The 27214-nt window shown below is 43.8% G+C and overlaps 1 protein-coding gene across 1 annotated transcript in view; it reads right to left on the reverse strand.

The window, feature by feature from the left end:
- The window catches only part of LOC137903138 (CUB and sushi domain-containing protein 3-like), a 180189-nt gene that overhangs the window by 132781 nt on the left and 20194 nt on the right, over nt 1–27214 (reverse strand). Inside the window, 1 exon segment of the mRNA XM_068747273.1 lies at nt 402–624. Coding sequence (XP_068603374.1) covers nt 402–624 — 223 coding nt within the window.

Genomic DNA, 27214 nt, shown 5'->3' on the forward strand with positions numbered 1-27214 from the left:
TGGCCAAACATTTATGTGGTCCTCATGTGGTAAACAAATGCTGAAAATGTCCAATTAAAAGTTATGATCGGTTATATTTTAAGTTCGTTGCGGCTCATCATTAACTGGCAACAGGACAAAGGACCTTTTCATAGCCTCAGCTTAAAGAGTGGAAAGTCAATCCGCCATCCTTCTTAAGCTAATAAGAAACAACGGGCTACGCGCCATAGCAAGTGTTTGCTCGGTGTTAGCCATGCTACTCATTCAAGGAGATTAGAGAATGAGGGACACATTAATCTGGTGTGAAAGTCCTTGAAATAAAGTGTGGAAATCCCCCATGAATAAACAGGAAGACATTTAAATTCACCACCAAGCCAGTTTTCAGATTTGCACGTTGCTCTGAAATATTTTATTGGTCCTACCTGGTCCTGAAGTTAGCGGGATGCGGATGACCGTCATATAAAGACAGAAAGTCATATTCTTCTTCGATGGCAAATGACAAGAACATGAGCTGGATTCTACTTCCTTCCTCGCCCACGATGACCCAGGTGCAGTTCGCCCCGTTGGGATAGCCGTAGGGAAAACCGGGCGACTCTATGCTGCCGTTTCGGCCTTTGAGCGTGCCGCCGCACGTGTAGATGAAGCCTGCGGGATAGAAAACAGAGATTTAGATTTATTTTAACATTTTATTTCAATTTAGTAGACCGTAAAAAACTGTGGGAAAACACCAGCTGCTGCCTTTTCGGCGAGACGATACAGAACCAAAATGGCTACCGATGCTAGAAATGCGGCTTTACATCGGTGTTGGAATGAACTAGCTTAGCAAGCATCGAGACAACATTTATTCAGACAGTATATGACATGAATTAGTATTGCTGCTGCGAGTTGGACTGTATTTGCCCGCACAGTGATGGCAAAAGGCAGGTTCTGTTCCGGACCGGTATTTGCATTCAGCTTGGGATGGTTGAACCCAAGGTGCTTGACCGGCGGGAACCGTCCACCGAGCTTCCGTTCCACCAGATATAAGGAGTGAAATCAATAAACAGCTGGCACAGTCACTTGGATTTAAACCTGTGTCCTTCTAAAGGATGGAAGCTAATTATTAGCAACATTAAAAACGAGGTTAAATTGTTTATAAATTCATTATAAATCAGTATTACCATAAAGAACGGTTAATGTCACTAAGAAGTGTGTGCGGTCCGGTTTTATTCTCTGTGTTAGAAGCAACGCTAATTCTGCTGCTGTACTTTTTCTAAATCTCTTCTACATGCCTTAATTGTGAAATGTAAATGAAATTGATCTTGTTGGACTTTTCGGTTCACATCGGGATCATTATCTTTGATCCCAATGATCCTCTTACATCAAACACACCATAGGTGTTAGACCCAAACCTTGGAGTGTCCTATAGAGTGATGTTGTGTACCGGAGTGCTTTTTATTATATTGTATTGATCCCTGATAGCCTCAGCTTCTTTTCTTCCTCTCCGTGGGGGAGGCAGATTGTAGAATCAGCTTACAGAGCAGAAAACGATGGAGCTTTAGAGGAGTTTAGCATCGTCCTGCTCAAGGACATTACAGCACGGGGGCAACTCACTGAAATATTGGACCTGATATTAGGTTTTTATGCCAGGAGATGGTGTTGCAAATCCCTCTGTTCCTGTTGAACTTCAACTCTGCAGTTTCATTTGGCATTCTAAAAGGATTTAAACCTTATATAATAGCCGTCGATGCTGCAGGAGAATCCATTGGTTCCAAATTGAAACAAAAATAATTGACAATTGCTCTTACCGGATGCTTAAAATCAAACTTTTACATTTGGCTTGCGTAAGCTACTTTATAATTTGTCCATTACCAACACTCGATTGTATTTTGCATCATGACGTGTGAAAAGAAGTTCCTTTTTCAAAATAAAATACCTATCAGATGCAAATCAACACAACAGAAATTATATAAATTATTGATTCTTTCTGTGTCGCCGGTAACAAATGCATGGCCTGGTGGTTGGGGCCCCCTGATTTAAAACAGTGAGTCTGGTAGAGTGGGTGATTCATATAAGTCTGTGGGTTAAGTACTTTATACAACCTGCACCATCTCTTTAATTGATCTGCTTTGAGCGCAAAGCTCAAATCAGGACGATAATCCCCCTGCCCTCAATGTTTATGAGCCTCGTTATTTACCATGGCAGCCAGCGCCACAGGGACGGCATGCTTTTCCAACCAATTATCCAGGACAGAAGCCCAACCCCCCCCCCCCCCCCAAAAAAAAACAGCATGTTTGTCCAAACCTCGTTTGCTCAGGTAATTCCAAAAAACATCAAAGAGACGGCTGGAATGACAAATGGCAGTCCGTGCTACAATTAAGGAGTCGGTATCTCTGGTTTTTCACAACCAATCAGGGCTGAGATGTTGAAGGGGGACACACAGTCATATAACAGAACACACACACACACACAAACAAAATGCATGTCTGTTACACAGGAAAAAAACACTTTTTCTCAGATTACATGATAATAATGTTCATGTCTTGTTTACTGTAGGGGATGCATGCATGGCGGGGGGGATGAAACAAGAATGATGCTCGGCTTCCTAGAGCCTGAAAAGCAGGATGTTGACATGCAGGGCCGTTATCGGGACAACGTTCCGGGTTAGGCTCTTGGCAGAGCCTTATTACTGGAGAAGAATGGATTATTCTGCTGGGAAAGGCAGGATCTCACACAAAGCCTCTTAGTTTGTCAAGTTTTACTGGAGAGGCTGGGAATGCAGCATGAAGTAAAGATGATCCTACACAATATAAAACTTTACACTGCAAATTAGCAGAAATTAAAAGTCAGCAATCTGTATTTTAGTCCTCTTTTCCTGAACCTGATCCAGTAGTTTCACAGCCACCATGTTGATGTGTCATGTATAGCTTTATTCTGAAGTCTTTGCCTTACGTCGCAATTTATACTCGAGCTAACGGTTTACGAAAATTTCCAAAACATAAGAGGAAAAAAATAAAATAAATAACTGCGTCTTAATCTGAATGAAGTCACTTCATTAAACCGAGTAGCTGGGCTACAAGGAGCGGGAATAAAGAGTGGAATAAGGACAAAGATGGAGAGCAGAATAAACAGACTAGAAAGGACGGCTTTCTCCTCGTTCATCATTGCGCTCAGAATGAAAGGATGATTTAAAACTCATCACTCAGAGGCAGAGGTGGAGGGAGAGCGAGGAAGAGGAGGAATATAGAAAGATAGAAGGGGAACATGAGAGGAGGTGGGTGAGAGAAAGAGCAAGGGAGAGACGGGGGGGTGAAAGAGAGACTTCTAATTATGCTGACTACCAGACCGAAACTGACAGCCCTGACACACACACACACACACACACTCTCACAGGGTCACAGAAAGTATGAAGACATGAATATACCGACACACATATGCGTATCATCGTAGAAAGACACGCATGCACACATGAATAAAGAGAGATTTAAATACACACAATCACAACTCAGCCACTCCCCATTCACCACGCAGATAAACACAACACTCTTTTTGTTCCTGTTATTATCGCAGATCTCCTCGTTCAGCACATTTCAGAGCGCATCCCTGTGCACACCTGTGTGATAATCAGGTGGAGGCATCGCCTCCATCAAGGATGGAGATTGATTGCTCAACTAGCTAACTTTTATAACTTGGCCACGGCAAGCAGTCACCAATAGATGACCTAGCAGCCTTTTATTTAATGTCAAAAAAGCGCCTTGTGGCCTTAAGCGTGGCTTTTCTACGGTCGTAAATGTTGATTGTCAGACAGGAAAAGACTTGAGGCTGGATTGATTAGCTCCATGCTGGCGCTAATGAGGAACGGGATTTAGCTGGAAATGAGCGTGCATGCTCAGCAAAACCTTCCGTGGATCCGATAAGCTTAGAGACAGAGAAGAAAATCTGATTCTTGAATGGAGTGGGTTTAATGAACCTGGTCTGCAGTCGAGGTTTGATCTCTTTCATCAATGTGAAATCTCATTTTGAATATAATTTGACGCAAGGCAAAATAGCACACAAGCTGAACAAGTGGGCGACGCTAGCGCTGGCGGTTCTTACATACAATTTTGTTTACAGGTTTTCCATTTCAGCTTCGATGCTACTATGTTTGTGTTACAAGGGAGCTTCTGCAAAGAGTTGGACCAATTAGAAACAGTTCAGCCTAGCACCAAAATGGTATCTGCTAGCGAATGAAGTGTGTGCAGCATCAGGATGGAAGCCCTTAAAACTTTGCAGAATCGTTAAATCCTGTCTCCCGAGATATTCAAAGGATCATTTTCACCCTCTCGAGGGTCCTCACATCCACACACCCTTGATTTGTATTCAGGCGCAGCGCTGTATGCCCCGAAACGGGACGGCTAACTCAAGCTAGCAGACATCAAGCCCTTCAGCGAGTAATGCGCCGTCACGACTGGAAATGCATAAAGAGCTTCCGTACAGTAATTTGACTCCGCACTGAAATAATTGTGATGATTCTGAGGGGGTGAAATCAATTACCGAGCTGGTAATTTTCCACGGGAAACGCTGTGATCAATATATCCATTTCCACATGGGCAGACTCCTAAATGAGGAAAATGTGAAATTGCCCCATTCTTCATTTGAATGGGACCAGAGTTACCCCCTTCAAGGTTGCTGGGCGTCCACAGTTCCTACTTACGGGCCCAGTAATGTGATATGACACATATCTGTGTAGGTGTGCACAGTATAAACACTTAGTCCTGTCCTCAGCGGTGTAATGACATCACACCGGTCCGAGCTGGAGTAGGATGACCTTTAAGTTATCTCCGTGCTTCTCTATTTCTTTTTTTGTTCACTTCTTTCTTTCTTGTCTCTGGGGATACTAGCTTCCCTTAAAGGGCTATTCCTTCTAATCTCACGGATTCTTATTTATGATTAAGGAAAGGCTTTTCCAGCGGAGCAAACAGACGAATCAAATCGTCACAGGCGGTCAAACCATCCAATCGGCATTCGGAGCCCGGGGTATTTCGAGTTGCAGTTTTTTGATGCGAGAGAGGAAAAAATAAAGAAAGATAAACCAAATGCGGTGAGGGGGCGGGGGCGGGGGTGGGAGTGGGGGCAAATCCACGCAAAGAAGAACGAGTTAGCAAAGGCTAAAATGGAATAGAAAGAAAGAGTCAAAGAGAGGGTAAACATGTTTGAAACTCCCCTTTGGTTCCTGCTGTCAGCCAAGAATTAGACAGCTCCACTCCGCCGCTGACTGACAGTTGGCCTGCGGTCTAGACTATACCCTGGATTGGTTGAAGCTAAATAAGGGAAATGCCTAGAGAGAGATAGAGGGAACACACCGGGCTGAAAATCAATCTATAACACTGTCAGTCAGAGACTAAGCGGGACGATGGGACCGATGGGAAAAAAACGAGAGCAGGAGCAAGGGAGACATGAAAGGGGTGAGAAAGAAGGGGGCATGCATAAATGGAAAGACAAACATGAAATTCAGATGAAGGAAAAAAAAAAGCTTGACAAACGGGACCGATCTGGAGAAGATGAGAACAGAGGGCAATCTGTGATGTGCAGAGAGATAAAGACGGACACGTGTTCCAGAATCATTCCGCTTATGTTGGGATGAAAAAACTCTGCATGCAAATATCAATAAGAACAGAACCAGCGGATATGTCTGAGAACACAGTCGCAATTAATTGGATTATTAATAAGCTGTCGTGTAATCATTGCCCGTACAGTACTCAGGTCAAGTTTGAATCGCTATTGTTCAAGAATAGCCTGGTGGAGGAATCACACACTGCAATTTCAATTATTTCTCACCTACTTTAATCTAATACGGGGGGTATTTTTGCGCATTTTTATTGCTCAATTCATAATAGAACACAGCCTCCACTGACTGGAAATGCAAGAAGACATTTTAATTAGGCCGATTCGTCTCCGAACACAAAGAAATATTTAGAACGTAATAAAAGTGTCCGAAGAAACATAATTTTAGTGCCTCTGCGCCGGAGCCAGAAAACGGGGATAAACATTCCAGAATGTATTGAAAGATTTGCATTAAAATGTGAAGATAAGGAGGAAAAATGAAACCACAGCTCAGCGAGGGAGTGTTTGCCTGCCGCCGACGTTTGTGTTTGAATCGTAGGTATTTCTGTTTCTCCCGCGTGATTAGCCATTTATATATAACATGCAGCAATATGCTAAAATAACAGCTGGGTATTCAACAACCAGGTGTTGGAAGTGAGAACTCAATGTGAAGTCTTTTCAAGGAGTAAAATGACAGCAACAAAAACTATTTGATGGACCTTTGTACCTCGATGCCGCACAAATAATCTCATCTCCAGAACTTTGAACCAGCTTGTCATGTGGGCAGCCATTGTATTTTGACAGCACAAAGGATGGTTCCACTTCATGCCAAGTGCAGGTTTGGACGGAAGCCATTTGTGACAGCTACCTCAGAAAAGAAAGAACCAACACGGAATCGGACCATTTTTCATATCGTATATGTGTTGCGCCGATCTTTTTGGAAACTGAAACTCCGACAGTTTATTCATTCGCAGCTCTACTCGTATGACGACTGTGTTTAACCTGATTAAATCCGCACCGCTAAGACCCGAACGAGCGAGTTTCCTGTCGAGCATTCAATTTAAACAGGGAGCTATTTGGCTAGTGAGTTGTAGAATCATAGATTTACTGTTGAACCCATTTAAAACTCTGAAGGGCTTTTATATCCTCCCAGGAAATGATATGTAAGTGCTATAAATTCTTCTGTTAGTTGTTTCTTTCAGCTTAATGTTCTTTTACTTTGGTGCTTTTTCTTTGTAAATGTGATTAGGCTTTCAAAGTCAAAACGTGCATCCTCAGTTCACCCGTGCTTCTGAACTGTTCTGAGCACTAAAGTGTACCAACAGCAAGTTTCTATATGGTCTGAATACTTACATCAGTGCACTGCTATACTCTCAGTGTTTTTTTCTTTTACTTGAAGTGGTTTTCGTTGTGGCATCAACAGGATAAAAATTGACTGCCGCTACAATTTTTTATACTTACAACATCAACATAAAGATTTCAGCTGAGAGTTTTGAATAGAAACATAGTAATCATGGCTAAACTTACCAAGAGAAAACTGTTTATTAGCCCCCATGGATAGCGTTTGGGTTGATTTTCAATGATAAACCCCCATAAAGCTTCATAAATGAGCGACTCGGCAACTACCGCCCCTTCTAGCTAGCATATGACAGTTAGCTTGGACAACTCAACACTGAGTTGCCTGAAAAGGAAGAAGAAACGAAAGCAGGAGGATTTTTTTTTTGCCTGAATAGTGGTAAACAACAGTAATCAAAAATAAATACCCCAGGATTCGTCTAATTACACCTAAAACACTTTGCAGACAAATGCACTGTGATGCTAGGTAAGCAGCGAGATGGAAGTTGCATGTGTCTTCATTTCATAAAACATGAGTCTCAGTTTGTAGCAGCATCGATTCATTGATCACTAAAGTGTTGTTCACTATTTGCAAAGTACAGATAGAAGTTCACAAGTAAATGGGAGGTGCTAACAGCATCAGAGGCATACAAAATACACGTGCAACTTTCAGATATGATAGCTTACTAGCTAGTTACAATTTGCTAACTAGCATTTTGCTACATGGGTTAAAAGTCTTAAAACATTTAACCCATGTGAAACTGGAATGATGTGATGTAATAGTTATGTGGCTTTAACGGCGGCCGGATGAATAGCAGCTTAGGTGAACCCTGGCTTTGCAGAGCCGTGGCCTCCTCCAGGAGGCCGTTGAGGAGCAATAAGCAGCGGGGACAGGAGGAGATGCGAATAAGCAACCGCTCACTCCCACTAATGCATTTGAGAAAATCTGCTTTCTAAGAAAGTGGGTCATTGAGAACAGGCAACGAATGCTAAGCAGAGGGATTTTTTTTCTTCTTTTTTTGGGGGGGTATATTCAAGATTGTGTGTGTGAGAGAGAGAGAGCATTGCAGCGGAGCGGTGAGGGAGCGACGGCACATCTTTTTCAGAATTCACAGTATTTACATATTCTGAGTCGAGTGATTCAAATGGTTTGCGATTGATTCCACCGATCAGCTGATCGTTCTTAACTCTTAAACGGGCGCTCTGCTGCTGATGCACGATGTGGAACATTAAACCCACGCTGATGGCTGAATAAAAGATTAACTAGACCTCCGCCAAGCAGCTCGTTCCCCTCCTAATTGGAATTACACCGTCCACATTGTGATCCGGATCATCATCAAAAGGTAGATTGTTCTCGGTATCTTTATACACCAACCATGAAAAGTAAAAGGGAATCAGAGTTAATGTGTATTTTGACCTCATTCTGGATCAGATCCAGGAGACATTTTCCATGATAGTTCGTATCGGACCCAAGTTACCAAAGATTTCAAAGTGATCCAGAATCCAGGATCTCTTCTGGATCATCGCTAAAATGAAATCACTGGTAATATTCCCAACATTTCCTGAAAATCCTATCTGTATTGATTGAGTCTGCTGAGTGTCATGATCTACAATCTGATTAATGAGGTCGTACACACACACCCACCCTCTCCTCTTCCTCAGGTAAGCTACTGTAAACTACCAGCCTGTTCTTCTTTCCCCACCCTCCTTCCCTCTGCAGCCTCTTTTACACCCACCTTCTATCTATCTGCCCTCCTTTCCTCCGCTCCTCTTCATCCCATTTTCTTCCTCCCCCTTGTGAGGGAAAAAAAAACCCATTTCAAGAGGCGAAGAAGACGACGGGAGCATGTCATTTTGTCGTCTTTCCGTAGGGACCCCCCCCACTAGGAATACCAAACCGGCTCTCTTACTTTCGGCTTCTCCCCCCCCACTCCTCCATCACAGCGAGAGCAGGCATTAGGCATAAAGCCACAGTGGGATGAGCGCTCTGAGAGGGCAATTACGGGATTTGCTCTCGGGATTCAAACATCACCTCCACCTGTCTGTAGATCCAGTCTGCACAGGAGGAGGCAAACATGCCGACAGCACAAGCATTTTGCTTCGTCACCATTACGGCTTCCCAGCTCGTCTTTTATTTCAGAGGCGCCCCAATAACATGTTTGGAGTGCAGGTTCTTCTCGCGGCTGATAGGTGCAGAATCCGGTGTGCTGATTCTGCAGTTTTGGCCGTATTGGAAGCATGTTTTTTTTCTTTAGACCGGTATCAGAATAATGATGATGACAGAACATTCATGATCATGTACCAGCCTGTCACAACATTCCAAGAGAAATTGAATCAAAAACACAATAGCCATGTCCCATTTTCTCCTACCCTCAGGAAGGGGTTTTATAAGGCCGTAACATGCTGTGCTACTTCCCTCGTTCCATCTTTAACTAAATAACTAATTCTTAGAATATGAGTGAAACACACTTTTTAAACAAAAACGCACTTTCCGTAGTTGTGTGTCTCAGATTATGAATTTTAAGTGTAAAGTTTGCCATCTGTGGAAACGGATGTCACGGCGGGACACCAGTCCTTCTTCTCTTATTCGTTGCAGCTTTGGAACATTTTTAAATATTTAAATTTGCATCGCCCCCAAATCAAGCGTATACATCACGGAGAATCCGGAAACAAGTAGTTCGGGTTTCCCCGAGTCGGGAAACGAGGCGTGTTCATCAGTCTCTGCGGGGGGGGTCATGTTGAGAACGCCGATGTTGATCCATCAGGGAGCCGACAAAGGCTCTTTTTTCTTCTTCTTCTAACGTAATAAAGGAAACAAACACATTTAAAGCACAGATCTGCGTTTCTCTAACACACAATCAGTCTTTACGATATTGATTGACAAGGAATTAATTAAAGGTATAAAATCTTTCGCTCCTTTTTCTTCATCCGCTCGCAGTCATGCTTCTTCCCTCCGCCATTGTATTTCTTTGTGTCGCGTTCTTGATCATGTTGGGACGACTTTCACGCGCTACACACCCACAAGCACACGCCTCTCACACACTTCTCATTACGCTGCTGTGCGCTGGAGCATCGGTTAAGTGAAGGAGTCCCAATTAGTAGCTTAATAAGTTCTGTAACAATCTCGCCGCTGCGTCCAGCCCGGCCGTTCCACCAGCAGGGACCTCACATGATCAACATGTGAAAATAATGAGCGTCTGTTTCTTTATTCCAGCTCGGAGCTTCTCTGTTAACGCTTTAAATGACGGGGCAGCACTTTTACTACCGCCGCCAAGGCGTCTGTCTGTCTGTTAGCAACGAGCAGACTAAAAAAATCTCCATGAAATTTTAAGGAAATGTTGGGAATGCTACCAGCCACCATTATATTTTGGTACTGATCTAGAAGAGATCCTGGATTCTGGATCACTTTGACATTTTCATTGACATTGCAGTCAATGGAGCTTCAACGTTTGTTCCTCAATATCTCGGTTGATTTTTGACCGATGTTTATGGAATTTGTCACAGTCATGTAGGGTGGGGGCCTCCATCTTATCGGAATGGATCTGGATTGCGGATATTATTGAATTTTTAACAATAAAACAGGCAAATTCAAAATAATTGTGTTTAAAAAAATAGATTATCCTGCATGTCAGTACCTTTATCATGCTGCATACCCCATGTGTTCATGTGAAAGCGCATGCTGTTCATCTCTACGTCGCTGCACGCACCGTGGCCCCGTCATGAGGAGCCGCATCAATTAAACCGTGTTTAAGCAGCATTTTGGTTTATTTACCTCGTCATCTCTCAACGGCAGAAGTGCATCACAATTCACCGCCACGACGCCTTCGCATGAATATTCAGCGAAGGCTTCCTGTGAAGCCGAGGAGCCTCTGAGCGTTGGGGAAAAGGGGGAAAACAAACCTTTCATAGAAGCCGAGTCGATTCAGACAGTTCAAGGTCTAATTATGGTGGAAACATTTGCGATATGGGACCAGAGTGTCACAAAGTGGCAATGCTCGCGTCGTCGCTGCTTTAGTTCTTCATAATGATGATTTTAATTTGTCCATTAAGAAAAAATACACATTTCGAGCTTTATGTTTATGAGTGAACTGACAAAACTGGCCAAAAACAAACAAGCTGTAGCTCCGGTTTTGCGATCCATGATGGTATGTACGTGATTCTAATTTATCTCTGCCGGGGGGGGGGCTTTGTGTTCATCTTGAACACAAAGCCGAAACTCCACTCGAGTAATCATGCTTTGTGTGTGTGTGTGTGTGTGTGACACAGAGGGACGAGGCCATCTGAACCTCTGATATCCCCCCAAAACACACACACACACACACACGGTGCTCTGTTGACATTTCAAGGGTTGCCAGATTTGCAGCAATCCAGCTCTCTGCCAGAATGGATCAATGAAACACCCCAGAACTAAACAATCCTGACGCACACACACACACACACACACACACACACGCAGTAATCAAATTACTACCATCATTGTGGGCAGAGCAGTGATCTAATTAAACTGCATTCATGTGATAATGCTCTGCTCATATTATTGTTTTTATGCGACTTTGCGTTGTGATTACGAGCGACACAAAGGGCAAATGTGTGCAAAATTAACAACGACCGGCGTGCGAAGCGGCCCGAGGGCCGGTCCGTTGCTTTTGGTGCGTCATCCATTCATTTCCTGCATGCCCTACTTTCTGTGAGAGTTCTATAAATTTCGCTGGTAGCACCCTAAAGGCGTTTTAGAAGACTTGATAAAAAAGTCAAGCAGCAGAATTTCTCTTCCATTTTGTTCAATCTGAATGGAACTTCCAGAGCTGAAGCTAATTTAGTGCCTTGCTGAATGAATTAACCTTGGATGTAGTACAAACTACTGACTAAGATTCACACTCTAATACCAAGTTGCACTACAGGATTGCCAGCCATGAGCTTCCACGTGCAGTTTTTGCTCCCTCGGCGCTTATTCATTTGAATTTGATCGGCGTGCATGTTGAAAGCAGATAGAAAAGCACGACTGCAAACAATTTGAACCTCTGTGTATCGTCTAGACACACCCCCTTGGGGGCGTTGGAAAAGGGTCCTGCCTTGGGCAATGAAAATGTCACTTTTGGTGTACATTATCGTGTCAGAACGTAGTTAGAGGAGGAGATAAGCTGCTCAGAGTGAAACGTCTTCTAACGGGTGACCCCTGCTGTGTCGCGCACAAAGAACTCAAGAATCCCGATTTCACGACTGGAGATTGTGCGTCCGATGGTGGATGTCATTCACCATCACATTCCCACCACCTCCAGTTTGGGGATTTAAAGCGGCAAACTCCCCCAAACCTCCGAGTCTGCCTCCAGAACGCATTCTTAAGTTTGTGCTGTTTGTGTCTTTATTTTTGATCGATACAACTTTTTATTTTCTGGCCCTGTGTGCTTATGAGACCTCGGCTTTGAGATAATACATCTTAAATCGGTTGCGCTCTTTGAGACTGCAGGGCTTACAGCTGTGCCTTCTTCCCATATGCCAGTAAAATCACCACTGGGGCTGTCAGTGTCCTCGGAGTTCTTCCATTATTCACCGTCTCTGGAGCGGCTTCGGGGTTTGTCTATGGATGACATCATCTTCAGTCTGTGTCCGATGCAGCTCAAGCTTTGGTTCTAAAACATTTCCGGGAGTATTCTTTACCAATTACCTCCACCTTTGATGTTCGTTTTCTTGACTGTCTAGAGATTACTCTAAAGGAAAGATGATAGTTTTAGTCACTGCCAAACTTTGAAAACCTAAACCCAAACCTTGAATGACGGCAGCATTATTCCATTATTATTGTGTGAGGGTGAAACTGTTTCAGTTGCTTTTCTGTTTTATGGGAACGGAGCTGCCTCAGATTGGGTTTGAACTCTAGTCTAGTCAAGGCTGTCAAAGTAAAAGCTGTTCAATACAAAAGAGGACAGATATTACTGACTAAAATGTTTTAGACTCTCTGGTTTAGTCGGGAGAAACTCCACAGTGCTGCTCCAACCAGGTCCTAAAGCTGAATGCGCTTCATTCATCCAGAAATAACCGTTTTTCTATCGCGGACTTCTTTCCATCTGAACTATTTAAGGCAACCCACTTTGATTATCTTCTTATATGTTTGGGTCCATTTCTGAGAAATCGTTCTTGGCAACAGAAAAGTGTAATTTAGGCCACGCTGATACATCCTGTGATCGCTCTCTTTTTTACTCAGGCTTTTTATATTTGGTGTTTTTTTGCGCAAACCTGGCAAGATGTAAAAGCTTTACAAAAAAAAGAGAACCCTGATGGTATCCAAATGAGTCTGGCAGTAAAGCCAAATTTGAAATGCACAGTTTTGACATTTTAACACGACTTAGATCAACTTCAAAGAAAAAAAACTTCCCAGTCATCTTTTATTAAAGCAGGTAAAACATAAAAGTATGCACCATAGTACTATCCAATCCAGTGAAGCATTGATGCTGACGTGGGTAATGAGGAAAGCAGTGACAAAAATGAGCAATTTGCTGTTCCGAGGAACCTTGGCCTTGGGAGGCTCATTACAAACCTCATAGTGACATTATCGATCTCTGTAGGGAAATTCTGTTTGTGCCTCCAACCCTCCAGTGATCGTACAGAAGTACAGAACACAGAAACAATCCTCTACGGAACGCCGTCTTTACGCTGGTGGCAATCAGTGTCTCGTCCAAACTGAACATAATGACTCATTTCGTCCTTCCTTGTTTTTACATAAACACCGACTCTCTCATCCCATCTCTAACTCTGTTTCTCTCCTTCCTCGTTCGCTTGCTCTTTTTTTTCCTTTCTGCCCCCCCCCCCCCCCCATCTCGTAACCGTAGCAACAGACAGAGGACCGGGCTTCCAAAGTGGGAGTGAGAAAAAAAAAAGGAGCATAGAACGAGACAGATTGCAGCGAGGGGGGGGGGGGGGTACGCTATGGAAAAATAAATGAGACAATAACGGGTACAGAGAAGCAGAATGTGAAATACGGCAGAGGGATGATATGAAGAGGGGAGGAAGAGGAGGGCGAGAACGATTTAACACCCACGTCTCACCAGTGACTCCTGACTTCACACTCCGGCTATCGCTCTTTTAGAGTTATCTTTATCAAAGTACTTGGTTGATTAAATTATTACCGTGTGCATCCTTCCTCCTTTTATTGCATCCTCTAGGATTCGGGCTGAGCAATGTCTCTGCAGAGTCTCAACACTTCGCTATGTATTACACCTCTTAATAGAATAATGTGGTTAAGCACACGGAAGTCACCAGACGTCATCAAAGCATTGATGTTAAACAAGTTTTACTAATGTTTGCATCTGCAGTAAAAGTATTGCATTGTACATCAAAGCTGCTGAAGGCCGTACCTGTATAATGACTATAATAAACGTCCCATTCCACTGTGAAAAATGTACGAAGGCCCTGAACAACACTTTTATGGTTTTTAATTATTTTGATGGATTCATGTAATGCAAATGTTCCATTCATAAAATGATCAATAACTTAAATAAATAGACCAGCTGGAAGTTTTGTGCCGCAGATCGGCGCCAAATAAACAGGCCAGAGCCCTGGTTAAGTGCGGACACACGCGTGTGAAAACACTTCCATGCATGCACGTGCACATGCACATGCACGCACGCTTCTCATTACGCTGCTGTTCATTGGAGCATCGGTTAAGAGAGTCTAAATTAGTATCTTAATAAGCATCAGTCATATAAATATCCAGCCGGACTCGACGATTAACGTACGAAAATAATGATTTGGTATCCCAACTTTTAACCCGGGTTAAACACTCCTCATGCTAACACGCTAACCTTTTAACAGCACATACAGCACTGCGACAACTGAGTGGATCGCAATTGACTTCAAGGACAAGAACATCAGACAGAAGAGCTGCACCTGAACACACCACGTCTAATCCGGTTAATTTAATCTGCACTTTCCTTTTGATTACAGCAATCTATTTATTGTATTAAATCATATTTCACTCCGGCCTCTCATCACACTGCATTGAACGTCAATTTACCGAATGGCTGTTTTCTATACGAGGATGAAATTTAGGACCGAAGTTGACAAAATGTTGGCACGCAAGATCTATAAATTAGAACAATTTGGCAAGTGAAACAGCCGACGCCTCAACTTTTTCAAAGACATTGTAGGACGCTGGTCTATAAACGGAACCAATAATGGGTTTGATTGATTCCAGGAACTTCTTATATCCTTTAGTCCAAACAAAGACTTCTTAAAAATCATCTGTGTTCTCTTACTTGTCAGAACCCGGCAACCCGCTTCGGATCTCTAACAAGTGCACCCTTCAGAATGAAAGTTAAATTTATTTTTGGTCTACCGCTTCATAAAAGTTGCATGTTGGGGCTTTCAAGCACGATGAAGCAAATTCAAAGTGATTTCCATCCACTTTTGATGTCTTTTGTGTATAAGAACTCCAAAAAAAACAAGAAGAACCCCCCCCCCCCCCCCCCCTGCCCCCACTGTGTTGTAGACCGGTCACTAAAGTGGAGGTGGAAGTTTGAGTCTGTGAAATTTTAATGGCTGTGTTAAAGAGGTGTCAACCCCGGATGAAAAATGGGACTGGGTGAAAGGATGTGGATTTTGGACTTGCAATAAAGTCACAATCATTTCTGAGAACGATTAAAGAGAGGGACAAACGGAGGCTGGACGGCCTGGATGAGACGCACAAAACGGACGTTTAACTTACACACTTTCAGTGTATTCCAGTATTGGAATAATCTAAAGAAAGCATCAGCAGTTCCCAGACAGAACCCGCAGAGCTGACTCATGTTATTGATAATCTATAACAAATATCAGCGATGCATTTATTGTACATCAGTTTGTTTAATGTTGCTGAGTCACCTCTTGGGATCCTAATAAAATATCCATCATCCTTTTACCCTTCTTTCCTTTGAAACGCCTGCCGTCCCTCCCCTCCCCCCGTGTCCTGTGCTTTAGTTAGCATTGCATTGATCGTCCTCTTTTCTCCGGTCGGATGACCCGAGTCCGCCGGCGTCTCTGCGGCGGCTCGACGTTGCGTCTCGGAGCGAGGATGTCGGCGTGTCTCTTTGTGCGTCTGCGGGGGAGCATTTAAGAGAGAATGTAAGGAGTTGCCACCGATATTGGTAATGTGGCACCTTGCCAATCTCATTAGCTTAGCATGCGGCGGGCAGCATGCCCAGATATACTGTGTGTGTGTGTGTGTGTGTGTGTGTGTGTGTGGCCAGTAAATACCACCATTCTGGTTGATGGTTCCAATGATGATTTTAGAGAAAGACATAGTGAGTAGGTGAGTTAGTTATTAGTTAACTAGTGAGCTAGTTCACTAAATATGATATAAAGTCTTCCAATTACAGCGAGGACGTGTAAATACGGACGCGGGAATCCGTCGCTGTTGGTTATCGAACGTCCTCCTGATACAAGCAGCTGTCTTGTGTTTCTTGCGTCTATTCTAAAGCGGATCATTTGTAGGGTTGCGGTGGTGGAAGTCTCTTCCAAAGCTCTGGATCTATAGATCCAGAAGAAACCGCCATTACTGAAAGTGTGCTTTTTGTGAATAATATCAAAATTAATAACGATATCAGCGTGAATCCAGTTAAAGGTTTGTTTTCATGGTTCAGGAATCTAAAAATAAAAATAAAATAAATGTAGGACAGTTGTGTGTGTGTGTGGCAGTGGGTTGTGTGTGTGTGTGCGTGAGACACCTGGCGAGGGAGAGGATAAAAAAGTGTCAGACTCTCTAATTGGTGGTTTAACATCAGCATGACTATTATATCCACAGAGGAGTGGAGAGGTTGGCGTGTGAGGAAGACGCCGGCGGAAGGGTGCAGTGAAGAGGAGCAAATAAAAAAAAGAACATCTTACAAAAACACACGTCGGATTCTGCATAAAAATAGTTTTTTTTATTTTTTACACGTCTGGCTAATTGGTCCATGGTTCGCGTTGCTTAGAGACCGTCTGACTTTTATTTAAAGCTTTTAGGGTGTTTTTGGATTCAGTTTTCGTCAATCTAAAAAAATAAAATAATAAACAGGAAAAAGGACACTAAAGCCTTTTTGTAATGATTGAAAGTTTGTGATCGTCATTCGGGTTGACGTGTTCGCAAAGTCCTGACATTAGAAGAGCGTAAAGGTCGGTGTCCATTTATTCATTTAAGAACCCAGCTGTTGGTCGTTGCTCCCTTTATGAGCGACATCCCATCAACCCATCCGTCCATCAAACCACTCAAAGGCAAGTCAAAGGATCTGGATGGAGGCCTAATAGAGTGATGGCAGGAGGGAATTATGGAATAATTGATTGTTAGATTAACCAATTAATTTAATTGGAATTTGCACCTGTGCCTGCAGCCAGCAGCGTGCTACTGTGTATATGCTGCTGCTTTGGGGACTTTCACTGAATAAAAAAGAAAATTAATCTGAAAAATTGACTGATTTAACAATAACAATCCAAATACACCAGAAGCAGCAGGTGTTATTGGGAATATTTACAGATTTTTGCCCTTAATCGTCCTCAGAAGAAACACTCAGATGCGTAAACATTCGCCGTAAAAACGAATATTTTCAAAATGCTATAAAACTTTCTGTTCAAGGTCATGTGCCACTGAACGTGCAAATCCTCAGACGCCACGCTGAAATAATTAAACGCTGCAACGTTTCGTGAACGTTAATAACGGTGAAGAATTCCAAAGAAGAGTTTTAGATAACGAGATCCTTTGACTCCGCGTTCAAGCCGACGCTAATGAACCCGACCGCGCCAGCGTTCGAACCTCACGACCCCGAATGCGGGCTGCAATCCAGCAACATCTCAAGCAAAGTGTTTGTGAAGTAAAATACCCGACGCCGCCACGGTTCTGGTTAAAAGAATGACAACGCACCGATGGGAGTTAATTAAAGGCACCAGCAATCACGTGAAACACATGATGCAACATGGAGGGCGGGGGACTGTGAACATAACATAAGACAAATGATCCATTTTTAAGTTGGTTAAATTCTTCTTCTGACGTAAGTTCAGTAATCGCTGCTTCTGAGCTCTGAGTTTGGCCTCCAGCGGCTCCTGAAGGTCGTATTTAGCTCATTAGCTGCTAAATGTGTCGGCTAATAGCAAACTGTATCCGTCTCTCTATGAATATTGATTATAATCTCTTTAAGTAAGCGGAGAAACCGGCCCAGGCAATTGTGGAATACATTTCCATGCGCTGGTTATATTTAATCCATGGATACTGTATGCCAGCTGTCAAATCCCCCCCCCCCCCGCCAGGACTTTATTTTTATGACAAGATCAATTCTTTCATCCACCCGCCTTTACCCCCACAGGCGGGAATCTTTGCTGCGTACATGCACACTTCTAAAACACTGATAAGGAATGCGACTCGACCCCTGCAGAGAAACGGCTCTCCGACAGAAATCTACCTGGGGAAATCAGGTTTCCCTAATTCCCCTCACAAGGGATATTCAATTCAAATTCTGAGAGGTCCAGTATGTCAACCCAGCTCCCTCCCTGCAGGGGTCCTACAAACCCACAAATACCAGCTCATGCTTGCGATTCCCTTCCTCTGTGCTGTCCGGGCGTCACACAGTCACGGATCGCCTGCAGCTAAACTCAAAGACAGACGCGGCGACTCTTTCATGCTTGCAAAACACACGTGCACTCCGCTGCGAGCGGCGTGCAGAAAACGGCTGCAATTGACTGGAAGGAAGAGTTTGTCTATTCCGGAGGGCCGAGAAGGGGGGGGGGGCATGATGTTAATGTTGAATGTTGTGGTAGCAGACGGTGAAATACGTTGCAGCTCTGAGAGCGTGAACGCAAATCCCGCCTCCCCCGTATTAACAAAGATTGTTTATCGTCCTCCATTCCACAGATTATCGCCTCCTCCCAAGAGGGTTTTTTTTTTTACACCGTTTGTCTGTCATTTAGCAGGATTACGGACACATTGCTGGAGGGATCTTGATGAAATAAAAACCTGAAGATGGGCCGTGGTCTCATTTCAATCCCATTAAATTTTGAGAGCGATCTCGATAGCCATCTGGGTCCAAAAAAAAAACCAAACACAAAAAGATAATTGAGGCTTTAGAAAAAAAAGAATCATATCTTGTAAAATATTGAATTCAGTCACCAAAAATCAGTCATACAGGGGTCCGATGCAAAATGTCTTCTGGATCTGATCCAGAATGAGGTCAGAAAAAAACATTACATTTTAACATTAAAACCCATCAACTCCGATTCACTTTTACTTTTCATGGTTGGTGTATAAAGATACCAAGAACATATATATATAACTTTAGTAGCGAGAATCTCTCAGCGAGAATCCGACCCGCTTGCCCCCCCTCCCCGATGTCGAAGCGAGGTCTACGAGTTTGCATCATCAAAGCTAAGGACGACTGCGTGTTGGCGCTTTCAGCGAATGGTCGGATGAGCTGCAGCTTCGTCTTTCAAGTTATCGTTTTATTTGCTGTGAGGACGTGAAATGGCTTGTGAGGATAAAACGTCTCGTTAATGTTGACATTGAAAGTCATGCGACCCGCGCTGGGGAGTGACGGCGAACTCGAGACTCTGTGACAGTGAGATTGCTAACTGCTAGCTGAGCGGCATCTGTATGATGTGCTGCTCAGCCTGCTGTTCCGGAAGCTTCCCTTCCTTTAACCTCCACAAGCTTGTTGGAATAGACGTAGAGACAGATGCATGCGTCCCGCTTGAGGGCATTTTGCTTCTTTTCCTCCTCCTTGTTATTTTACCAGGAAGTTAAATTAGCACTCGGATCCGTTATTGGATGGAGATCACAGTGAGAACTCCATGTCTTTGTCTGATAGTGAATACATGTGATATGATGTCTCTGTCAGATGAGCCTTCCATTTTCTCTGGTGTTTTTCAAAGGTGTACCATCGCTCTTTTTTCTGTGGGTGCGGCCTCCCTCCTGTTACTAATTCATACGGTGTGTCTCAAATAGCATGCGTCCATGCTAAACCTTGCCAGCTGGACTGTGTGAACGCATTCGCACCATTCAGTATGTCAAAATACTATTTACTCTGAGTATATATTATCAGATTGCATAGTTAGGATAGCTCAAGAAGCTGAATGTAGAAGTTAGACCCGCCCTGCGATGCGCTGGTGACTTGTCCGGGAAGCTGGTCCAGGAGCTGTATACAAGACGACCTAATAATCTACCAGAAAATGGATGGATGGATGGAAGTTAGACTGTTTGGTAGCCATCTTGGCTGCATGATGGTTTCGCTACTTGAGACTTTTCAAGCTTGTTAAAATAGCAGCCGAGGAAGCAAGGATTACGTTTCTTACCGAGTATGTATCCTCAAATGTAGTATAGAGTAGCACCTGTTAGCGCCGGTCTGTTAGCTTAGGCCTGTTAGCCCCAACCAATTAGCCCAGTCCTGTTAGCGCCGGCCAATCAGCCCCAGCCTGTTAGCCCCGGCCTGTTAGCGACGGCCAATTAGCCCCGTCCTGTTAGCGCCGGCCTGCTAGCACCGTCTTTCGCAGCCTGTTGGCTCCTCTTGTTTCTCCGCCTGCTTTTTATCCCCACATTTAATTTGCATGTTGAATTCAATAATTTACCTGCTGTTTACTTTTGTTTCTGCCATTCGCTTTATTGTAAACAAATAACAGCTTCAGCTGTGCCCCGACTATTGATTATCCCGTCTGCATGTCGCCTCCTCGTGGCAGGAGGTTACCGGAAGGAGAAAGAGCAAGAAGAGTCAGAGATTTATACCGTCTTTGAAACACTGAGCCGCAACCTGATATAATCTGCCTGAAAGGGATCTAAGTGTGCGTCCTTTTGGCGTGTAGCCGTATGTGTGCAGGCGCTGTAACGTCTGCTTTGAATGGGAAAACCTACAATGGTGGATGAAAAGAGGGAGAATGAGGAGAGACGTTTCTATGGCGATAAACAAACAAGGAGACGGGAATCAGCGCACACAAACACACCTCCGCCCTCCGGCGCTATCCCGTGTAACAGGGCAAAGCAATGTGGCAGAGCTGACAGCCCGCATTACAACGCTAGCCCTTAAAAAGATCAAGAGTGTGTGTGATTTCCTGAAAGAAAGTGTGTTTGTGTTTACCGTGAGTCACTCTCACAGATAAATGTCAGAGGTTAGCGTCGGCCTTAAGAGTTACCCGAAGCATAGGGCTCCTCCTGGCGATGAGTTTAGACTTAAAAAAAAAAAAAAACTAAACTAAATGTGCTAGATTAAATTAGCAAAAACATATTTTCAGGATAGACTTGGCATTATAGCTGCTGTGAGAAATTATCATGCATGCCTCCTGAATAAAGGTCCAATTAATGTGTTGGGTTAAGGGGGAGCTGCTGGGAGGTTTTCAGTCCAGAGTAATGAAACAAACGCGAGCTTCGTTTACGTCAGGTGGTCTGCGCATCCCAAAATGGTTTGAACTGCAGGCCTCACGGGAAGACTCCAAATAGCGGCCCTATTGTAATGGCTGCGGTAATAAAGTGAAGACGAACCGCAGGGCCAGCAATTCTGTTAAAAGGTTTCACGTTTTTTTGTGAAGTGGCTTTTATGAATTAGTAGCAGGCTGAGAGAGAGGGAGAGGGGGTCCTCTCCGAAGCCATAAATGACACATAAGTCTTGTGCAATTGCCAATCTTTAAAATGCCAGGTTTCCATCTGAGTGGTGTTACTTTGTGGACTCGGAGCTCCTGCACTCAGGGGGGGGGTTGATATTTAACATTTAATTGCTACTTACAGTGTCATGTCTTCGCTAAAACCTGCAAGTGTTCCAATTACTGGGACGTGTCCACCTTAACTTGAGCGTCGGCATCAGTTCCTTCATTCATTATATCTCTAATAATTATTTTTAATTATTACGATTTGTGCTGGTGCGTTTCATCAACACCATTGACTTGGGGTTTGATAGCTGGCCTTGCTGAAGTCTTATTGGGCTATAAATCAACGCCTCCAGATTCTCCTGCGTGCGAAGGGGAGGAATTAAGTTTACATTATTTCAGCAGCAACCGTTATTTTAGTTTTAACAAGTAGTCGGAGTATATTTTACAACCAAATTAATGTTTTAATCCCAGTCTTTGTTTTTTGGAGACCGCTCCCTGCCGTAAAAACGTCCTACATGTTCCAGGTTCAGCTAAATGTGTTTCATTCTGTATTAAAATCATTTTGTAAGACAAGAACGTCCAGAGATTTTATAAAGATATAAAATAGTAATTGATGGAGGGTACTCGGCGTCCGTGGATGTTTGGTTAGCTTTGTGTCACCGGCGAAGTAGCAACGCAACCGCCACAGGAAAGAACATTTCCATTCTGTGATGTCACGCAGACACACGGAGGAGAAAGTTGATCAAACGGCATCCAGCTGTGATGAAAGGTGAACCCTAAAATAACCTTAAAGGAACCCTTTGAAGGCTGCACACACACACACACGCGATGCATCCACACAGGGTTTAGTGTTGTTTCTTGTTGTGTAAAACAAAACATACAAGGAAATAAGTATAAGTATCTGTCCTTATATGTGTGTTCTTTTTTTTATTATAGTTCATCTTATCATAACTTTATATACATTTTCAAAGTAGTCTATTTTAATCCAGGTCAAGAAACGGAGATAAATGTCTAATCCCACTGGTGCAAAAAGCCGTTTTGCCTTCAGGTCAATCAACCATGCTAGTTTGTTAGCATCATATGCTACATCTTCAACTTAAAAGGTGAATTCCCTTCACTGCTTTTCACTCCCTTCATCCTTGTGAATCTTGTTTCAAACTAGGACACAAACTCAAATCACCTCTGCCACACTTGTAGTTCTGACTGTTTGAAGATTCCTGCTTTACCTTTCAAAGTTTCCCCCAAGAGTCTTCCTGACATTGTCGAGTTTCTCAACCCTTCGCCGAATTTAGTCAAAGTCTCCATTCCTTGTCTGCTCCCGGAGAATCCCTTGAGACCGTGTGACATTTTTTTATCAGCCTCACGAAACATTCTTTGCATTATTTTAAACCAGCATGTCGACTGCAACTGTCTCTCACATGCATGCGTCCATTACAGCCTTCTTTTCTTTCAGAATTGCCTTCATCCTCCTGCCGTTTGTGGTCTTTTGCGACCTCTTAGCAGCTTCTCGACATTATCGAGACCTCCTCATTTCTGTCATCTCCTTCTGCCAGCTCTACAAACTCCCCTCTCTCTTTTCTTTCTTTCTTTCTTTCCATGAATAGAAAGGTTTACTTCCGTTGTTTTCTAAGTTGTATTAAAAGCTTAATTAGGAGGAGAGGGAGGATGATAGAAGAGGAATGTTGGCCGCTGTAGCTTTGGCAAGGGTGTTAAAAGCTCAATGCTCCGCCACATGCTGATTCCAAAGAGATATGCCTGAAAAGGCTGCACACACACACACACACACACGCATGTAGACACATAATTGTGTGCACGCATGGATGCACAGAAGATATTGATCGAGACCATTGTTATCTGATGACCAAAGCGACTAGGATTCCCTAAAGTCATCAGGAAAGATGCGGCAGAGCGAGATGGAAGTCAAAGAACAGAGGAGAAGACAGAGAGAACAAAGGAAAGGGGGATGTAGGGAGATCGAAAAAGAACCATGGAGACCAAAATGGAGAAGTATGGATGAGCAGGTGGGGTTATGTGTAAAAGATTCCAGGCAGTTTGGCATCTCGGAGGTTCATCCGCTGTCGGTCGGGGCTTCACTTCTGATTGGCCATGAAGGATTGGAAAATTGCTTCGAGATTGAATACTAAGAGGTTGAAGGAATTTTTGCCCTGCAAGATCCTTTGAAGGGCAGGGAAGAGAAAATGCCCGGGATAGCGTAAAAGAAAGATGGCCGTCTTCGCTTAGCTGGTGAGGAGCTACCTCGGGGGAAGTTTGTTTCACCTCAAGAGTTGTCTAAAGCAGGAGGTGAGGGAGTTCTCTTTGTTCCCGCCCGTCCAGCAGGGAAACTGAAAGCTCCTGGGTCGCGGAGGTGCTTCTCAAACCTCAGGTGAAGAGCATCTTGTCATGTTTGTCCTCTCCTGTAAGACATGGATTTTTCAGTCGGCCACACGTGGCTAGCTTACTGCTATCTGCCGCGACACCTTAAAACCAAAAAAGTAGCCATGGATTTTGACAAACGGCTTCGTTGACATTCTTTGTGGGGAATGTGGCGCCTTCCTTCAGGTGATTTCTTCATGTGCGTTTTGTCTCCTTTAAGAGCTAAACGCTTGTAAGAGACGTTTTTTAGTTTGCTGCAGATTGAGATTTCACCAGGCTGCGTGCGTCCTTCCCAAAACTGAAAGCGCTTCGTGAGAGGCGACGCAAAACAAGTGTGTTACTCAAAGCACGTTACATGGAACATCTCTCCTATCATCCACCTGCCTGCGCTTCCTCTCTGTCTTCCTTTCTCTATCCATCAGTTCAATATTAATTAGATTTAGTCTCCTATTTAATTCAGGAACTCTCTGGAGTCTCTTTTTCTTTGATCACGCGCTCGCTTTTCTCGACCTCTTATCTTCCATTGCATCCTTTCCTCCTCTTCTGTCTCATCTTCCATTATTCTGTCTCCCTGTCTGCCTTCCTTTCTCTTTCTCTCTCTCTGTCTTTTGCATTTTGAGTCGGAAGGATTGCAGTCTGGGGTTAGACGAGGCGAGGCAACGGCAAGGTAAAGAGGTCGGGAGGAAACAGCCGCCGTATGAAGCGGTGCAGAGGGATGAAAAACAAAAGAGCATCGGGCAAGAAATGGAGAGAAAGAAGAGGGCATGTATGGATGAACCACAGAGACTGGGGGGAGAGAATGGGGGGTGAGAGAACCAAGAGGAACAGGAGGGAAGGAGTAACAAGAAGTTGATGGGATGGAAGTGGAGGCAGGAGCGCAGCAGCTCCTCCAGATTGCTGATATTTCTGCGCGTTACATCATCCGGTGGGTCGCCCTGTCGGCGCGCTGCCGAGCCTCTATCAGCTCCTTCTACCAATCATTCTCAGTGGAGCCTAATTTCTAAACACAGCGCAAAGAATCAATTCACAAAATTTATGTTGCAATAAGAGTCACCAAACTTTTTTTTTTTTTTTTTTACAATTCTTTTTTCATGCAGTAAAGTTAAAAATTATTTATTGTGGTCATTCATTCGTTCTCTTTACCTCGTTTATCTGTCTGTCTGTTAGTAACAACTCAGAATGTTGGGAATGCTACCAGGAACAGATGATGACATTTTGGTACTGATCCAGAAGAGATTCTTGATTCTGGAATGAGCTGCTTGGTGGAGGTCTGCGCTCTCCGAGTGCTTTTCTAGTTTACAATGTGATCTGTTGGAGGGGGCGGGGCCTATCGCAGGTGACTTAAGGTAGGAGGCGGGGTTAGATCATATTTAACACAAACCAACTTCAGCCAGGTGCCAAAGCTTTTTAAAGATTCTCCCAGGAGCCTTTTCCAGGGTAGTCGCAAAAGTTTTTTTAAAGGACATGGAAATACTCTTATTTATTAAGCATCGCGGAAAGCCTGGCGTCTCCATCTAAAAGAAATAACATCAAAGACGCAACACGTCTGAAGGTCACTAGATAAACTTGAATCCTTGTTTCCCTCGTGAAGGTATCGTATCGTCTTTAAGACTCCCGTCCTCTCCTTCTCATCCTGCGTTCCTTTCCCCTCCCGCTGTAACAACTCGTCTCTTTTAGTGAAAGCATTTTTTCTTAAGTGTCAGCCATATGCTCAGTCGCTCTGGGTAGCAATTTAGTTCCCAGCCAACCACAATCACTGGATCCTTAATCTACAGACGAGGCCAAATGACACCCCTGGTGATTGGAGAGTGGCCCGTATATGTACTTAACGCTCCCTCTGATTGGCTGCGTCTTCATCCCGCAAAGTCTCAGGTGAGCTGTGTGGATTTCTCTTTGCATAACTCCAGAGTCATTCCAGAGGAGTAACGATGACAGCTGGGAGGGAGGGGTGAACCCTTCCTGTGTAATTATGATCACAACCACATAAACACAGAGAATTATTCACAAATGCTTCATATGTTGTTGTTTTCCAACCGTTTCATGCACAAGGGTTCGATGGCGCTTTATTTTATTTGCTCCTCTGGTTCTACTGAGAGATCTAGGCCATCCTTCCTGTCACTCTCTCTCTCTCTCTCTCTCTCTCGTGCACACATACATCAGCCTCCAGCTCAAATAGAACACGCCTGGTGAGAGACACACACATGGAGTGAAAAGGAGAAAGAATGGAAGTAAAAAAAAGAAACACCAGGGAAGAGGGCTGTCTCGGAATCGAGGACAGAGAGTGAAGAGGAAAAAGAGAACGTCTCGCCGACACACACCCGCGCGCACACACACACACACGCTCTGTGTTGTTCACATACATTAGCCCGGAGCTCAACAAAGGTACACCTGGCGAGAGATGCGGAGAGAGCAATGGCTGTGAGCTCGCTTGTGAATTGAGGTCATGTGGAGAGACAGAGGTAGAGACAACAGGAAGCGGGACAAGTTAGAAATATGAACTTCTGCAAGAGAATGAAAACGGTCTCTCTAAAAGCATAAGAAATACAAGAACATAGCATATTACTGCAGTTCCTGTTTGTCCCATGAGGGGTCGCCACAGCAAACCCAGCCTTCTCCGCTTCACCCTGTCCTTCGCATCGTCCTCCCCAACACCGGCCAACCGTCCTGCACCCGTTTCTTCACCTCCTTTCCACGTTCTCCATCACTCAGCTCTGTTGAGCCGGGGTACCTGAAGTCCTCTACCTTCCAATATATTTGCTAAAGATACGACTTACTTTCCTGATTTGTTCTTTTTTTTTTCTTCTACTTGTTTGTGTGTTCACAAAATAAATAGACGGAGAACTGCACGAGTTCTCTGTCACTCACGCACACACAGCCACACAAATAACGAGCGTGAGCAGCCTTTTACCTTGAAGACACAAAGAGTGAAGAGCAGAGAGAGAGAGAGAGAGAGAGAGAGAGAGAGAGAGAGAGAGAGAGAGAGAGAAAGAGAAAGGACTGGCAATGGTCCTGAAACAGACAAAGGGATTGTGGGAGACAGAACTAAATGAATATTTCTCTTCCATCTCTTCACTACTTTCATCTCAGCTGCAGTTTTCTGAGGCTCTGAGAAAGCAAACACACAAAAACACACGGATGTTCACACAAATACTGGGCAAACCTACTCCGCACAAGAGAGAGATGTTTGGAATGTTTTCCTGTGGATGAGGGAAACTAAAAAAAACGGACCAAAAAAATCTGATTATTATGACGCCAGTGAGATTAGCCTGATGACAACTAAGGAATCCACAATAATAGTGACAGGAAAAGTGACTTCTCGTTGTCGAGTACGACAATAGAACACTTCAACTTCACAGGTTCCCCCGTTTCTAATGTGAAGAAAATCCCTGTCATCAAAATTTCA

This window comes from Brachionichthys hirsutus, chromosome 13, assembly GCF_040956055.1.
Source record: "Brachionichthys hirsutus isolate HB-005 chromosome 13, CSIRO-AGI_Bhir_v1, whole genome shotgun sequence".
NCBI classification, from domain to species: domain Eukaryota; kingdom Metazoa; phylum Chordata; class Actinopteri; order Lophiiformes; family Brachionichthyidae; genus Brachionichthys; species Brachionichthys hirsutus.